This window comes from Cottoperca gobio, chromosome 3, assembly GCF_900634415.1.
Source record: "Cottoperca gobio chromosome 3, fCotGob3.1, whole genome shotgun sequence".
Classification (NCBI taxonomy): domain Eukaryota; kingdom Metazoa; phylum Chordata; class Actinopteri; order Perciformes; family Bovichtidae; genus Cottoperca; species Cottoperca gobio.
The window spans coordinates 22,040,764-22,058,365 of record NC_041357.1 but is presented as its reverse complement, the minus strand read 5'-3'; the positions used below and the strand labels follow the sequence as shown (position 1 = coordinate 22,058,365).

At 43.6% G+C, this 17,602-nt stretch overlaps 1 protein-coding gene across 1 annotated transcript in view; it reads left to right on the top strand.

The window, feature by feature from the left end:
• The first annotated feature begins 206 nt into the window (after positions 1-206).
• Positions 207-17,602, top strand: part of gse1b (Gse1 coiled-coil protein b) — a 161,133-nt gene continuing 143,737 nt past the window's right edge. The window contains 1 exon segment of the mRNA XM_029454477.1: positions 207-2,792. Within this exon segment, the coding sequence (XP_029310337.1) occupies positions 285-2,792 (2,508 nt within the window). The 5' untranslated portion in view covers positions 207-284.

The window sequence follows — 17,602 nt, the reverse complement described above, 5'->3', positions numbered from 1 at the left end:
ACCGGTGATCCCAAGACATATACCTACGGATTTCCAGTGCAAACATGCGGACTACACACTTCAGTTAGCCAGGGATTTTTTGCTGTTTCGGAAGATAACAGTTAACGGATTGCTGCCTTCGCTGCATGCTGTCGTTTCAATGGACTGTCGTGTATCTTATCAGCCAGTGAGTAACTAAGACTAACATTGATTGTATGGTTTCCTGACCTGCAGATAAGTGTGAATCATGAGCATAACCTAACTGACGATATGTCAAATTGCCTAGTCTTGGGTGTTTAAAAACTATGAACTCCCCCTGTGACAAGGAACTGCCACCCTTCTCTCGGAAACACCGACTCATGGCTGCAGCTATGCCCGGTGAGGACAGCCCATTGCCCGGCAACACTTCCAGGATTGACCGTAATGGATTAGGGGGACTAGTTCATTGTTTCATTTGTGGAAGCGGAGTTACACCAGGGAAGGAATTGAGGTTACAAGTGGCATATCAAAAAGAGAGGCTTCCGTTTTTCCCATTTCTACAAAATCAGGAGCCAGCCCCGGGTGCGTGTGAACTGATCCCGGATGGACATACGCTGGTGTGCGCCGTGTGCCACTGCTTTCTGACGGAGCAGTGGAACTCCTTCGAGCGGAGCAGGACGCCCATCGAGAAGCGCATGTACTGGTTGAAACGACCCTATCAGTGCGACTCTCGCCGGGTCCCACAGGAATGGAACATCTCCTATGATCTGGAGAGGAGAATCAGTGGCAGCAGCCAGAACTACGACGGAGGCGCAGAGTCTGATTTCTCGTCTTTTTCTGATAACGACAACATATCAGACCAGGAGATGGATTTAGTCGACAGAGCCGGTATGAGCAAAGACAAGTGCATGAGATCATCTGGCAAATCGCCAAGAGACAGTAGCAGGAAGAACAATGTCATCAGTGTTAAAAACAGCCCAGATTCACAGCGGGCAATGCGCTACCCGGTGGGTGTTTATGGGGCGCAGGGATCGCCAAAAGCGGAGAGTGTTCTGCCGGCTAGACGCGGTGCTAAAATTATGAATAATGTCTGTCAATCATCAGAATCTCTGGCAAAGTCCCAGGAGAGATTCCCCCGACGATGCTATGACAGTCCTTTCTCTGACACACCTGTGCAAGACAACGGGGTCATTATGCGCAACAGGCGATGGCTTGAGGAGGGGAATGTCAGACATGCAGAGCAGCGTCAGATTCAGCGTGTTGTCGACAGCAGCTGTGCTTCGTCCAGACATTCGCTGCTGTACCGTGGAAGAGGGGAGGATCACCCCGACACTGCTCTGTCATCTGTTGGCACCGTTTCTGTCACCACTAAATGTAACATGGCTGTTCCCAGGAAGAATAACTCCGACAGCTCTGATGAAGATGAGATTAACATTACAAGTGATGATGACATAGACATGTATGAGAGCAAAATAGGTCCAACAACTCAGTTTAGACCTGTCAGAGACCTTTCAGCGAGAAAGTCACACCACACTGTGGACACCTGTTCACAGGAGTGTGTTTGCTATATCTGTGGCACTGGGCTCAGACCTGATGGCAGTTTTAAAGTCAGTGTTCAGAAACAGGAGAGGGCACAGGGTGAGCCCTTCTTTCCCTTCTTGTGGCTTCACGCCCCTCCCCGGGGTGCAATACCCATCAGTACAGCGGGTACAACCCTGGTGTGTGGCAGCTGCCACACCTCCCTCATGCAGCAGTGGCAGAGCTTCCAGCTGGCAGATGTGCCTGTCCTCCAGCGCCTGTATGTTGTCCCCCTCAACCACGGCACCAGTGCTCTCCAGCCTTCCCAGCTAACTCCCCCCGAGTCCATGGAGTGCATTACTGAAGCCAGGGCTTCCCACGAGGACTGTTTCCTCTGTGGTCAGGAGTGTGGAGGAGATATGAGAGTAGCATATGCACAGGCGGGTGTTGGCAAATCCCGGGGTGCAATGTATTTTCCTTTTATCAACATGTTGCCTTGCCCACCTAATGCCCAGGGAGTGAGGAATGGCCGCATACACTGCTGCCCACAGTGCCATTTTATCCTGGAGGAGATCTGGGATGCATATCGACTCAGCCTGAGTGAAGAGCTCATCACCTCTGTCAGCTCCTTCCTGGTCAGGTACCATGCTACCATGGCCATTGAGGGTTCTGGACAAGCCCATTCCCAGACTGTTGTGGCCTCTCGCCCTGGAGGCTCCATGCCAGTGTGTTACCTGTGTGGAGCTGAGCTGTGTGCAGGTGGAGAGTACCAGCTGCATGTCAACCCGCCTGGGCGTTGTGGGGAGAGGGAGCCTTTCTTCCCCTTTCTCACCGTCCACCCTCCTGCTCCCCGTGCCAAGCCAGTCGACGCCACAGGTCTGGTGTCGGCTTGTGATCTCTGCTACCATGACCTGCACACACAGTGGGCCAAACATGAGAGCAAGGGCCAGGATCCCTCTACCCCTTCTACCTCTAGTTTATCCAGTGCCAACCCCCAGCCACCCAGCTCCCCTTGGGCCCGCCAGTACAGCTGTGAGGCTTTTGTGTGTTTCTTCTGCAGGAAGGAGCAGCACAGGAGAGGTAGGCTGTGCGCTGTTACTGTGGCCAGGCTACCTGTATTCCTGTATGCACCTCGAAGCACACGCACACTCCTGGTGGATGACGGGAGGAGGTTGGTGATTGGCGCATGTGTGGAATGTAAGGCCATGGTGCAGGTGGGACAGAGCATGCAGCAGGACAGGGATAGGCTTGGACATGGACCCTCAGACGCGGAGAGGAAAGAACCAGAATCAGCCTCGCCACAGTCTAGACTTAAGGTAAGCAAACTGCTTGATAAGACACACAGCCAAAGATCTTCTGTTTTCCCAGTGCCCTCAAATGTGTCTAAATGAAATCATAAGCTTGGTTAAAGATGACAGTCTCCCGTCAGCTTTTAATCCCCTCTACATTCCCACAGTGCAGCGCAGACTGTGTTTGCCCTGAAACGACCTCTGAGTCACATGGCCAGGGATGATTTTGACATTTTGCATAGTGGAATTGCTGCGATAAAGAAAGGTTAATCATCGAGATGCAGATGGTGCATTGGACAATTTTACTTTAAAGTTTCGGCTGGAATGCATTAATATTCATGAAACTGCTTACTGTGCGGTGGAGTAGTGCATTGAACTTTGTGTGTGTGTGTGTGTGTGTGTGTGTGTGTGTGTGTGTGTGTGTGTGTGTGTGTGTGTGTGTGGCTGGAGAGAGAAAAGTTTATTTGGGGCGGACAACACAGCTTGGATGAACAATGATGATGAGACAAACATTTTCATCAAAACGTACTTCTATAAACACCAGAGGAAAACTATGGGGAGGACTGCCAAGGCCAGCCTTGTGTTTGCTGTGTCCATGTGTGTGTGTGAGTGTGTTTATTTGAGCAAGCATGACTGAGTATGTCTCACCCGGTGCTGAACAGTTTGTTTTGGTTTGAGCATGTTGAGAATCTTAGAGTAGTTTCAAGGAAGTTAGTATAAAGCAAGTCTTGAGTTTCTATTTTTTCTTTGATGACAATAATCATAACACAAATGCAAAAAGAAATGTCTGCTAATCTCTATATGTTGAATAATAATCTCAATATTATATCATTCTGGACAGTTTAGCATAATGGAAATAGAAAAATCAGTCTATGTATTTCCATATGCTTGATTCCATTTGTTCCTAATTAAGAGACTTGAAGACATTAAGAAACATTTATTTGCTTTACTTGTTCATGTGAAAATACAGTATATGCTCAGGCAACCCTGATACTGCATTCCCATGAAGTGTGGACAGGAAATTAATTAAATACACTCCTGAAATAACCAGAACCCCAACATAACACCAAAATAATAATTCATGGATATATTGTCATTCAAAATCAGTTTTATTTATATCGGCCAAAATAACACATTCATATTGATTGTTTATGTATTAATATATTGATGCATATACAAACGTGATTAATGAGATCAATATAATTAGTTGTTGATACCTAATCCCTTTTGATGCCATGAGACACTGTTTCCCCCCCTAAAGTCAGTAGGAAGGGGACAATGTGACTCCCCCATCTCCATACTCAGTCACACAAAGTAATTCTGGGTCCACATCTTCCTAAATCTGGCTAATTTGGCAGTGAAGTGTGTTTAACGACTTCATACATTACAACAATTGCGTGCTGTGTTTTATTTTAATGGTTCCCATTCATATTCATGACAAGGTACTGCATGCTAACATTGTAATAAGGGATTCTCATGAGTGAATATGCTTGCATAGGTGGTCCAGATGGGCCGGCTCGGAGAACCGTACATTTACACACTTCTTCTGAAGAGGGATCATTCTGTCATCGTTCACTTTCTTGCCTTTTTCTGTCCCCTAAGTTTGGTTTCTTTCCCCTCCTCTCCCAACAACACACATATAATCCCCGTCCACCGCTGTTAAGAGGTTGATGGCAGAACCCTGCTTTTCCAAAAGCAGAGAATAGAAGTTGGAGGCCGTGGGGTTATATCGGGGCAAATGAGGATGGTGATGTGTTGATAAAGAGATGAGTAGTATTTAGACAGCCAGTTGTCTCTGTGAGCAGCGCTCTCAGGCAAACAGTCACTGACTGTCCAGCCTTACAGGACACAAGAAGAACATCTGTGGATGCCAGTCACACTCAGCAACCTCAGTATGTTGCACTCTCGCACCAGCTGTCTTGAGTTGTCCACCTAATGTTCTCCCTGTCCTTTAAAGAAGTGTTTGAGTGGTGGATACTTTTATGGTGTCCAAACTTAGGTCTTTATTATTTGTCTGAGAATTCACATGTGAGCTAGTCCCAGATGAGCTCATAGTAAACATATGTGAGGGGATACTCGTGATATAGAGTATAATTAGGGGACCAGCTTTTCTGCCAGTCAAGATTGGGACATCGTAGAGTGGGTGGGATGAGATGGGTGTCTGAGCAGGCTGGGTTTTGGGTGATCATTTTGGACTGGTAGGGTTGCAGGTGGCTCAGCCAGTTTTGGCCTGAGTGAGCCAGTGACCTTTTGGCTGAGAAAGTGCCAGTGTGTGTTTCTGAGGGGAAGGGGAGGTGTGAAAGAGCTGCGAGGGAACAGGTGCTTTGTCCTCTAGTGTCATGCTATGTGCTTGAGAGGATCTGTCATCGCTGGGGCTTGGGCTTTCAGGAGGGAGTGCCCATCTGGTTCCCCTTAGGACTGTGTGTGCCTGGTTGAGGGGGCTGTACAAAGGTAAACACACACTCTCATAAAAATAATTATTCTATTCTATCATTATTTTATTGTAGTTTATCATGTTACACAGCAGTTTCCGTCAATGCCCCAAAACACGAAGCTGGGTACGGTTCCAGCCAGGGTTTCTATTAGAAAAGAAATTGTGCTGGTCCTGATGTCCTGGAAGAGTTCAATGCCCTGGACAGATGGGATAAATTCCAGTCAAATATCATCTGTGTTTATTGAGCTTAAAAACAATTGATAGGCAGGCTAAATATGACGCCGGCTGGAGCCACGGCATCATGCGGCATTTGTGACTTATTGTCATCAGGGCTTAAACTTTAGGGAATTTTAAGATGTTTTTATAATTAAAATGTGTTACATAGTTAGCAAACTTCTTCAATAGAATAACGAGTGTGCGGTTAATAGAGAGAGAGACGATGAGTATGAAGTAAGCAGTAACCGTATAGCTGTGAATGTAGGAGTGCAGTGTGTGTACACTACAGTTTAGTCTATTTGTAGGTGAATAAATGCTACAACTCGTCATTACCCAAAGCCAAGTTCCTGTGTATTGCATGCCTCCTGCTGAATAAAATGAAGGGGGTTAGCCCCAAAGATAGCGACAACTTCGGGCCAGACTCACTTATGGTGGAATGACCTTTAAGGTGGACCAGCTTTTCTCATTTTAGTAACAAGCCGCTCCTCCAAGTTTTGCTTTGTACCCATCTGAGATTTAACCATGTTGGACTTCAACAGATTGTCACGGTTAAACCCCCCCCCGGTAATTATCATGGTTCCAGCAATGAATTCATGTTTAATATTAAGAATTCAGAGACATAACCAAGACCAGACAGAGACGAATGAAATCTTTGATGAAGGCTAGAATGAGAGAAATCTTTTGTCATTGTACTTCTCGCTATCGTGTAAACATTCATGCTTATGAAGAGTGAAAGGGTGCTGCGCTGTCTGTTTTCCCTGCATGGTAAGATATGAATTAGCGCATGAAATGAGATCTGCCACAGGACACTCTAGTAGCTGTTAACTGTAACACGCACACATGCACACATGCACATAAACAGGAGTGATGGGTGGTTATCATGTTCTCTGTTCTGCTGCCGTGTGTTTAATTAGTATGTTGGAAATGACCTTTGACAGGCGTCAGCCGGCGTCTGGGGAGGGGCTGCTGATCAGCAGATCTTTCACTTGCACTCTCTGTAAAACAGATGTCCGCTGCTTTGTGATTGTTAAAACTATTGCATGCACGCAGTTGTGTTGTTTAAAATATTGTTTTAATCATATTAGGAGATGGCTTCAGGATGGCCTACTTAGAAGGGAGACTGCCATAATGCATTTGCTCTTCTGAAGTGCCTTTGAGCAACACAATGCAGGCCATATTTATTTACAAAGTCCTTTCTGACACACTCTGCACATAGAGATGAGTGTGTTATTTATCAAACAGACGCAATGACTTGGAGTTAGTGACTCTCACTCAAGGTGCACCATGTGTCTAAACAGTGAAGTGTGCTCCCAAAGTTACGGCCTTTCAACACACATTCTCTCTTTGTTTAACTATTCCTCTGTTGCAGCTCAACACTGTGTGTGGGGGGAAAAGAGGGAATTCTGTAATAAAAACACTGTTAAAGCCCTATATTCAGTTAAACTTTGGGATGCCTTTTTTCTTTTAAAGAAGATTATGGACAGGAGAAATTATTACAGCAATTAATAACTCAATATACTTATAGGCATGTATGTCTAAAGATGAACAATGTGAACCTATGAGGGGGCATAATAAGTGTGGTCATATTAAATTGTTATGGATTTACTGATGTTCACACAATTTTAAAGGGTCAGATTATTGTCAGAATACTCTGCATCTGAAGATGAAATTACACACCTGTGCAGGTACGTAAAGGGGGGGTTGTGTGAAGGAAGACATCTTTAATTAATTTGTATCCTCTGTGGTTGTAGGGCTGAAGAGCAAAAAAAGCAGCTTCTAGGAAAAGAGAGTGGCAGATGAAAGATGAACTCTCATAGCTCTTTATCAATAAATATTAGTATTATTAAGATGACCTTAAATGTAATTGCAGATGAAGTTTCTTTTGTATGCTCGCTAACACCAGTTCCATCTCTCAACTGCATATCGTGAGCATGCCTTCACTCACAAAAATAATTCTCAGAAGCTGATTTTGTAATCATCTGCTACTTCTCTTAATAAGACACAAACTGCACTGGTTGGAAGTGCAAAGTGCAAAATGTATGTAAAAGAAAGGGACAAATTTAGATGCAGAAAAATGAACAAAAACATTGCGAAAAAATGATGAAATGGTCCATTGCTTAGGCCCCAAGTAAACTGATCCAGCTCTGCATAACTTTGTTGTTGTAATGATTGGGATTGATTGCATGCCTTTTGATATAGATGCGTATAATTGAAGCGTATAGCTAAATCCACAGTCTCCATATTCATCATCAGTGTGTCTTCTGCTTGTACAAGAACATAAGGGACTAAAACAGCAAATAAATCAATCATTAGTCAAGCCTTGCAAAGATAAATACGACATAATTCTACGTCCATACAGAACACACAAACATATTAAGCCTCTCTTTCTCCTGCTCACTCATGTGTGTATGAAGTGTGTGTCTGTATTCACGCATGGATGTTTATTTTTGTACGGTGGTCTGACTGTTTCGAGTGGATGATTATTTGTTGACCTGTTGGAAGAGCGGAGACTGGTTTCTGTGACTGAGTTCAATCATTCAGTCGCTGTGTGTCTGTAAGGTAGGTGTGTGTGTGTGTGTGTGTGTGTGTGTGTGTGTGTATATAGCATGTGCTGTGGCTCATGTTTTCTCTGTTGATATTCTGCTCCTTTGTTTTTGTGTGTGTATATGTGCGTGTGCCTTTGGTGTAAAAGATCGACTGAGTTCTCACTGCACGGCCTATATCCTGTAAAAGAGGTATTTGCTGTCACAGGAAAAACATGCCGGAATCTTGACAGTGTCGCCAAGGAAGATTTATAGTGTAGTGGAAGAAGGAGTGAGGGCAAAATTACACACAAATCTGGATGTGAAAGATTATCCTGAGTGGATTATTGGAAGAAAAAGAAAACGAGCAGAAGAGAAGAGTGGGAGGCTGAGACAAGGTGAGGGGGTTAATGGGATTTAAATTGCAGCCAGAGGAAATCAGAAGAAAAAGGAGTTCCATTATTTTCGTGGTTTCTATTAAAACTGTGTTAATTTGATGCATGCGAGGTGGTGTGGTCTTAACATATGGGTTGTGCTGTTGTTATGTGTGCCTGTGTGTATGTGTTTAGTCAAAACCCTTCATATAGCACAAGCATATATCCTGTAAAGTTCCTGCAGCTGTGCCTCTCGCTTCTCTTCCAGCAGTGAAGTCTTGCGTTTCACAGGGAATCCATTGGTATTTGAGGGGTTTCATTTCAAAGCTGCTGGAGGTGGGTTTTGATTTAGTGCTCAAAGCTTTAATCACCCTCTTCCCGCTAGCATCCCTCAGCACTGCATTCTTGCCCTTATCTGAATAGCAAGATCCTGTATGGAGCGGATGAGAGTGAGATGTTCCAATGTTTCATTCTTTGTCTCTCCTTCTATGTCTAAGCCCTACAAAGACGTACCTCTATTCAAACCTCCCACAGTACTAGTTTGAGGGACACCACAACACCTCAGACCTTTCCCATAGCTCTCGGAAGTACCTGACTATCCTGATGGTGCGTGTCCTGGCGAGGGTCCTGACCCCTCAGACTCTTTATAAGGTCACAGTTGGTGATTCAGTTCCATGTCACAGCCCTCAACATATTGGGATAGAAAATGATTTGATCTACAGTAATCTCCTTTTACTGATGGCATACCGTACATACAATACATGTACCCATGCATGCCCACCATACATATCCGTTGTAAGAGAACTCCAGATAGGACTCCAAGAGGGCTTCCATTCATTTTAATGAAAGTTGTTCACACCATATATGCCCTGCTTGTGTGTTGCATTTCTTACTGCCCATAAGTTTCAGTTTCCTGCCACTCCTGCAAACCTTACATTTAAGTAACTTCAAACATATAATAACAGCTTGCATGGCCTCTGGTATAATTTTACAAATACTAAACTGTGATACTATAAAGATTCATTAAACAAAGAATATTACTAATGACCTTAGTAATAACTAATGACTAATAATCTCTATTAACTATAAAAAAAAAGTTGCCTGCATGGAATTTTTGTTGTTACAGAGTTGTGGTTGGTCACGTGGACAAATGCAGAATGGCTAACTCACTGCACCATATCCAGCTCATGGACATTTTATAAGAACTAGACTAGGTCCTGCTCAGACCACAGACTATACATTGGGATGATGTCACAAACAAAAAAACTGCCAATCTTGTTTGCAGTTTGAGCTGACTTGACAATAGTTTTACAAACATCTCTGATGGTCGACCGTGTCGAACACTGCATTATGGCATTATGGTGGTCTATGAGGGAAATGCATTTTGATGGTTTTACGTTGCAGCACCACGTTTGGACACTGGGACAGACTGACAGCAAGGCTGAGTTGCAGGGTCATAACCTCCTCTGTTGATACATCCAGGATATGTGGACATGGGAAAATGTGTTGAGGTTAATGTGTGTATGTGTGATTGTATAGTTAAAATAATTTTAAATTAAAATATTTCATGTTTCAAACGAGAGCAGGAAATATTCAATCTGAGCACATCTGCATCTACCAGAAATATACATTTATCAACCCCCTGTCCTTCCGTCTCTGTACACTTGGTTTGGTCCATTCCTTGTACCCTCTGGTTCTTTACTGCTACTAAAGAAACCCAACCAGCCACAGAAAAAGAGAGAAAATACTATTTAGTTTGCTCTGAAGGTGGTGAGTAATCCAGCCTCCCTAGCAATCTATGTACTTTTTGTGTACACATGTGAAAGTAAAGTTTGTTTGCGCTGCGTTGTGTAAACACCAGTACATTTACTTGGCTAGCTTACCTAGTTAGCTCGCTTTTAACATGGCCTCCTACTATTAGCCTTACAAAGCTATTAATTAGCAGAGACACACTTTCAGCTATACAATACTATATCTTTTACAGTTTTAGGCATAACTTTTAAATGCAAATAATTTCCTTTATGGTTGTTATAAAAGTAGTATCACTGGCAGCTAAACATTCAACAGTTGTTAGCTAGCTATTAATCAGGCTTTTGATAACAGAGATTTTTTCACATGGCTGGAATCAGCATTTTGATGTAGTTAAGAGGTGCAGCCAAACAGACAGAGAGCAGTGGTCTGGCAGAGACTGAAAACAATGGCATGCAGGTGAGAAGTTGTTGTGTAAGTTACAGTGCAACTGGGAAACTCTAGTTAGAAGTCGCTATGCAGTAATTCGTCATCCTGTCAATATTAGTGTATTTGTGCTAACCCAAAAGTCATAAGGTTTTTTACCTGTTAATCATGTTCATATGTTGGGCAGTCCAAATGAATCATCATATGCTAAATAGGATCATAACAGTCACTTTCCCTAGAATACACATGCTGAGAGGAAGCAGGAGAATACCAAAGAGGGAAGGAGAGAATGATTGAATCAAGCAGTGTCAGAAGTTTTCTCACATCTTGTGATAGTACAGAAAGGAATGTCATTAAATGCAAAGAGTGAATGACGGTATGGCACCGCTGCTTTTAGGTTGGTTTTTGTTTCTTTGAGCAAAAGGTGTTGATGTCATTGGGAGAGGCAGGGGGTTGAGAAGGAAGTCAGGGTTTTGGGGCTTGTCTGGGTGAAGACTTCCAAGCTAGTTTGTAGCTGACAGATGAAGGCATACTAACCTTTTAACACTACAGAGCCAAGCAGAGAATTGATATCGATATTTGCTCAGCACTCAGGGACAGGGTTGGAAAGGACATATGTTATATTGGAGGTAAGGGTAACCTGTTTAGCTTTTTGACTTCAAAAGTCACTTCAGTATTATGTGGGAATAGTATGCCCTTGTGATCTATACAGTCTAAAAGTTCTTAAGGGATAGGGATAATGAGTGAGATCAGGAAATGCAATCCAGGAAGTGCAGTTTGAGTGACAGATTTGTAAATTTGAAAGCTTCTCATTTGCCAAAGTTTATAATACTGGAAAATTATCAAGGCTGCAATTATTTTGTCCTTCATGATGACAATTGCGATATAAACAGTAGAAATACAGCGCACATGTTACAAAGTAGCCTAATCTACCAGGAATGTGTCAAATGAAGTTGCATTTCGAGAATGGTTTAGCCAAGTCAAACTTTGTTTTTAAATCTTCTCCTGGTTCTCATTCAAATGAGTAAGGGCTAAAGTCGGTCTGAACGCGGCCTTGATTGCAATTTATCAGATTATTACAAATGAATCTGTAATTTTTACAATGCATTCTAGTTCAATGCATTCTGAATTGAAGAGGAGAGACTTCTCTTATTCTCTTGTTCTTGTTTGCATTTCCACACAGGTGTTTTCACTAAGTTTTGCTGATTAGGCCTCCTGTAATAACTGTAGGCATGTACAGACTGTGCTTGATTGACATCTCCCTGACTCTCCTGTCAGTTTTGTTACAGTTTTTGTACCTGTTAGGGCGTGACAAACTACAACTTTATGATCCCTATTAGTATAGGGAGTTTGGTGACCTCAGCAACCTCCCAGCATACCCCTGCCCGACTCTAACCTGAGAAGAGATCTAATCAGCGTAAATAGGCCTTTCTTAGCTAAAGCATCAGCCTGAGACTTTCTCGCATATCATCCGCTTTGACCTCTGGCTCATAAAATAACACTTTGACTATGGCATCAAATTATGAGGTGAAATAATGGTCTTTTGTAAAACTGCTAGGGAGTCATTTTGGCAGACCCCAGAAAGTTCCAATAAAAAGCATGAAACTGATGCGCTGCACACAGAGTTTATAGCTATTGCTAAATTTCACTTTTACAGTGCAGTGTAGTTAAAATATATATCTTTCAATATCATAAAACCACAATGCACTACAAAAATAGAAATTCAATAAAATCACATAATACACATACACTAATACATCTTTTATGCTTTTAGCCAGAACTTAACTTTTGTTGTGAACGATTTTATATCTGGAATTAATTTGATTTCAGTTGGTAATGAGTTCCAGAGTTGACAGCCCTTTAAGGAGAAAGCTGATTGTCTCAACTTAGACCTTCAATGTGTTGTTTTACAGTTTCCATTCACCATGCTCCAAGTTACTCTGTTACCATCTTGTTTCTGGATAGATCTGGAAAGAGGCTCTGGGGCTAGACTGTCAATACATTTGAAAACTACTTTGAGAAAACAAAAATGAGTAGAGTTCTCAAAGCCAAGCAAGTATGCAAAAGTCATGCCACCGGACAGGCTTTTCCCCATTATTTTCAGTGCCTGATTGTATAAGGATGTGAGATGTTTGATTGTACATGGTGATGCTTGTAGCCGTACTGTCTAATGTTGTCTTCTCTCTCATACAGTTTTGATTGATCTGATTCTCTCATTTCATTTCATAGTTCTTGTGGGGTCTGGGTTGTGTGCCACACTGGTTTATGGTGTTGAATAAATAACTCCTTCTCCTCTTCTACCCATTTCTCTTTCCCCCCTTTGTCCCTGCACTTTATATTTGGGACAACCTAAGACAATTATAGTATGGAACCAGACCTATATATAGTAAATAAAAACCTGCACGTGGAAGGGTTCTGTTTGACTGTACAACATGGGCGTAGTATTTTTACCCACAGGTTTGTAAAGAGATGTATTGAAGCTTGGCCTTGCGTATTTGTCAGTTATTATAATCAGAAAATGTAAATGAAAAACTCACAATCAAATCTCAAAGTTTTTTGGCATTCAATAAAATGTCTTTATGTCGAGAACACTGTCCTAGCTTCTTACATGATTAAAATATCCTTCTGTCTTTCTTACTCTATTTTTTGTAAATGTGTTTGTAACTTTGATGGATAAAACCCTTTTTTTAAATGTATTTTTATTTTGAAACCTTTTTAATTTTTATGTAAGGAACAGATATTTTTTGGCCAGTGTACATGCTTACATCCTTGTCATACACATTGTCTATACTGTACATCTGCTTTGTAGTACATTGTGCTGTGTTGCCACACTGGAGCCTGGCATGGCGTGGCAAGAGGCCAATGCGGAAGAGGGATGATGCTGTGAAGGCAGCCGTGCTTAACTGCCCCAGAGTCTGGATTTTACAGTAGTAAACCTGGTTTGACTGTGGTAATTACAGAGGACAGAGTGTAATGTAACTATAGCTCAGCTCTCTCTGCCAGCTGCCCTTACGCACACTCACCCACAGTCACGTATAAATGCATACATTCGCAGACTTGCACTCGCATACACACATACACACATACACACATACACACAGACAGTATGTAGTCGTTGATCACAATTTACATACAGAACAGCTGCAAGCTTGTGTGTTTGTGCATGTGGGTGGAGCACTGGCAGGTGTTTGCGCTCTTGCTCTCTTGCTGGCAAATGCAGCTGGTTTGCTGCTGTGCTCTGTGCTGGCAATGCAGCTGTGTGTGTGTGTGTGTGTGTGTGTGTGTGTGTGTGTGTGTGTGTGGTTCTGCACCTGGACACAGCTGGAGTGTGTGTGTGTGTGTGTGTGGTTCTGCACCTGGACACAGCTGGAGTGTGTGGTAGCACAGTAGCTAATAGCAGACCTATTTCCTTGCCAGACATTTAACATGTAACTTTAAATTCATTGCTATTATTAAGTGCTACTCATTAGTCTTACTCTTCCAGACCTCCCAAGTGCTGCTATAGATCTGTGTGAATGTGATTTTTCATTCTTAGGGTCTTCCTCTCATTTCCCACTTTGTTTCACTTTGCTCTTACCTCCTCCTGTCTTCCTGTTTGCCCTCTTTTCTACTAATAGTACTAACGGGGTGAGGAAGACGCTCTCTCACCCTCTGTCAGGACAACTGGAGATGTCTGCTGAAGCCCTCCCCCCCATAGTGGACTAAATATACTCCACGACCTCTTGCCCTACACTCAGGCACACATTCAACCACTGGCTCTGACCAACCAACCAATAGCTTCAACCTCTTTCTGTCAGCCAACCAGAGGAGCGATAATGATTAGCATTGCTGGTGATCTTCTGGGAGCTTATTTTGGCTGAAGAAGACATTCCCTTCTTGGATTACTCCCTTCTCCCGTCAGCATCCCCAAGTCCCGGCCCTGACCTCCACCCCCCACCCCCATCCACTCTATCCCTACCCCCACATGCCGTCCAGCCACCTGGTCTCTCGCATACTCAGCTTGTCCTGCCAGCTCCAGGACAGCTGGGGAGAAGCCGACAGGGAGGGAGTTTTGGACTGAGCCTCCCATGAGGGTAGAGACTGTGATAGCTCTGGAAGAATGCAGTTCACAGACTATACAGTAGCCTTAAATCATTTAGTGTTATGCGGTCTCTCTACACTGTATGCTAAAAGTAGATCTGCTGCTCGCAGTAATGGTGGCATCTAATTTAGCTGAACTCATTTCTGTACTATAATTTGTCTCTGTGTGGGTACTCTGTGTAAATGGCACACTAAAGGTTAACATTTGATAACGCCTTAGTTTGGCTTGTGAATGTGATCCAGTTAGTAATCCAGAGCATTATGCAAACAAAGAAAGATTACTCAGAGGGACCTAAACATTAGCCAGGTGGTGTAGACTTTCATTGGCAAATCCACAAGTGGACACACACATAAACATGAACACAAATGCATGAGCACACACAAACACACAGACATAGTCAGGGGTTACAGGGGCTTTGTGAATAGTTTCCATGGGTGAGAGTCTCCCACACTGACATGACCATCCTATGAGTCAGACATAAAGCGATACAGTTCCTCCATCTGTGTGACAGATAGATACCACAGATACTTCCCGAAGGCCTATTATTATTATTTATTTGTTTTTTTGTTTTTTACTGGAATTCTTTCAAGTATGCCATTTGCACTTTTGAAATGTTATTATTTTATATGTAAAGCGGCTGTTTACCACTGCTGATTATGTCCTGTGACTTATTGAAAACATGCCTAACCTAATCCAAGGCTAAAAGGCTAACAGCATGCTAACATATGACCTGCCAACTTGGTCAGTGGCATTTCCCACATGGTCAGGAGTTGTGTGCAATGTGGAATGATGGGCTAGTCATGGTTAATGTGCAGAGCAGAGCCTCAAGGCCACAGTGAAGAAGCCAGAGTGGTAAGCCACCAGAGTAGATTTAGCCTGTTGCAAAGGATCTCCCAGCTCCTTGGGGTACAGCTGCACAAAACCTGACTCTACATGACAATAGGATGGTTTTATATCAAGATTTGTTGGCAACAATAGTTTTAGGTTAGATCCTTTGCCATGAAAATAACAAACAGAAGAATGTGATGGTAAAATCCAGCGTTTCCTCCTCAAAGAGAGCCCCTGCTATAAAATGCTATTAAAGCCAACAGAGGCAGAGGGGTTCTAGATGTTTTTATGTTCTTTTCTTCTACGGGGGGCTATAAAAATAGCACTTGGCTCGAGGTTGGTGTCAGAGGTCTTCTCCTCTCCCATTTTGTCTCTTTCTTCTTCTCCCCAGATCTGTCTTCTGTCCATCTCGCTCTTTTTTCTCCCCTGTCTCCCCCCCTTCTTCTCCCCCTTTCTCCCTTCCCTTTCTCTCTCTTCTCCCCCCTCCTCTTCATCTTTCCCTGTGGTATTAGCGGGGCCACATGTTGCTGGCCTCTCCTGGTGGTGTGAGCCCCATGGCAGGCCCTGGCTCCAGGCTTACGCGTAGCTCAGTGTGTGTGTCTGCGTGTGGATGAGAGAGAGACTCTAATGTGTGCCTGCATGCCTAAGAGTGTGTGTGTGTGTGTGTGTGTGTGAGTGTGTGTGTGTGTGTGTCTGAGGCCACTCACACAGTAACCTGATAGTGGTGCGGCTGAGTTGTACAGAGCGGAGCAGTGCTGTGATTTATCCCGCGGGCCCAGCAGATGGCTGCAACAGGAGTTTGTTTAAGTTTGCTTCAGAGCCGGGCAAGCAGCCAGGAGCATAGAGAGGGCCTGCCAGAAAAATGTTCACTGACTCTGGATGCCTAACCACACTACTCCCCCTCTCCTCTCCCTTCTGCCTCCCCCTAACCCCTCACAGCCCCCTCAGTCCAACAGACACACACACACACACACACACACACACACATAGACACACACACACATGCTCTTGCAGACTTTCTGTCGCTACTCTCCTTTTACCCCTCTCTAATTTCTTTCTTTCCTCCCATCTACTTCACACACATGCTTACATACATATGCACACTCAAACGAGTGTATACAAACACACATTGGTTTGTGCATGCTTCTCTGTTCTGTTGGCAACATCCCTGCTGCAGACATGATCTCACACCTCGGGAGGGGGCATTAAAGACTGAGGAGGTGTCCATTCTGGTGGGGGTCTTTTGAACAAAACCACATGACCAACACTTTTCCTCTCACACTAGAAAAAAGAAGTATCTCTGCCGCACAAACACGTGCAGAGGACCACATGCACAACCATGCACAACTTGGTAATGTGCATGCAAAGCAGATGAATTCTGGTTTTGATGTCCATGCTTCGCCTTTTCCTCTCCCGCTGTGATTCAATGTCTCGCTCTCTGTCTGCGTAGGTGATGACAAGTCCTGGCATATCGCCTCTAGTCACCCAGGTGATAACTCTTGACCCCCCCCCCTCTCCACACATCTGCCTCGCTCTTTCAACCTTATCTCTCTTTGGTCCCTTCCTTGTCTTTTCCTCTTCCACATATATTCCTCTTCTAGACACAAAGGTCAGCAACAAAAGTTCAAGGTCACTACGTCTAAATCAGATGACGCGGCGCACATCAAAGCAGACGGCGAGACACAGTGAAGTCATTATAGAGACCGAGTCAGTGTGCAAGGTTGGGAAAGATTATTTCTCAATATATTGTCTGGTAAAGAAGTTTGACTAGTCGCTGCTTGAGCTTTTTGATGCAGGGGTATCTTGTTTATGTGTGCACATACGTACATACAGACTGTATGGGTAAAATCTATAAAAGATCATTAGTAAAGATCAGCTGTGAGGCCACATTACTTTGGGAATATCTGAGTCAGTTCCCAGTTCTCTATATTTTATTCATTTAGTATTCTTAAAGGTTTCTGCCAGCCGTGACAAACTTCGGCCAGGGGTAAAAAGTGTGTGTGTGTGTGTGTGTGTGTGTGTGTGTGTGTGTGTGTGTGTGTGTGTGTGTGTGTTTACGACTGTGTGCATGTCTCACAGCATGACTAATTGTGTGTCTCTTTCAACATTGTTCTGAACTTTAACAAACGCCTGCACATGTTGCTCATTCTGTTCTTTTTTCTCCTCTTCATTTATAAAAACCTTTTGTTTTTATAGCTTATGTGTTC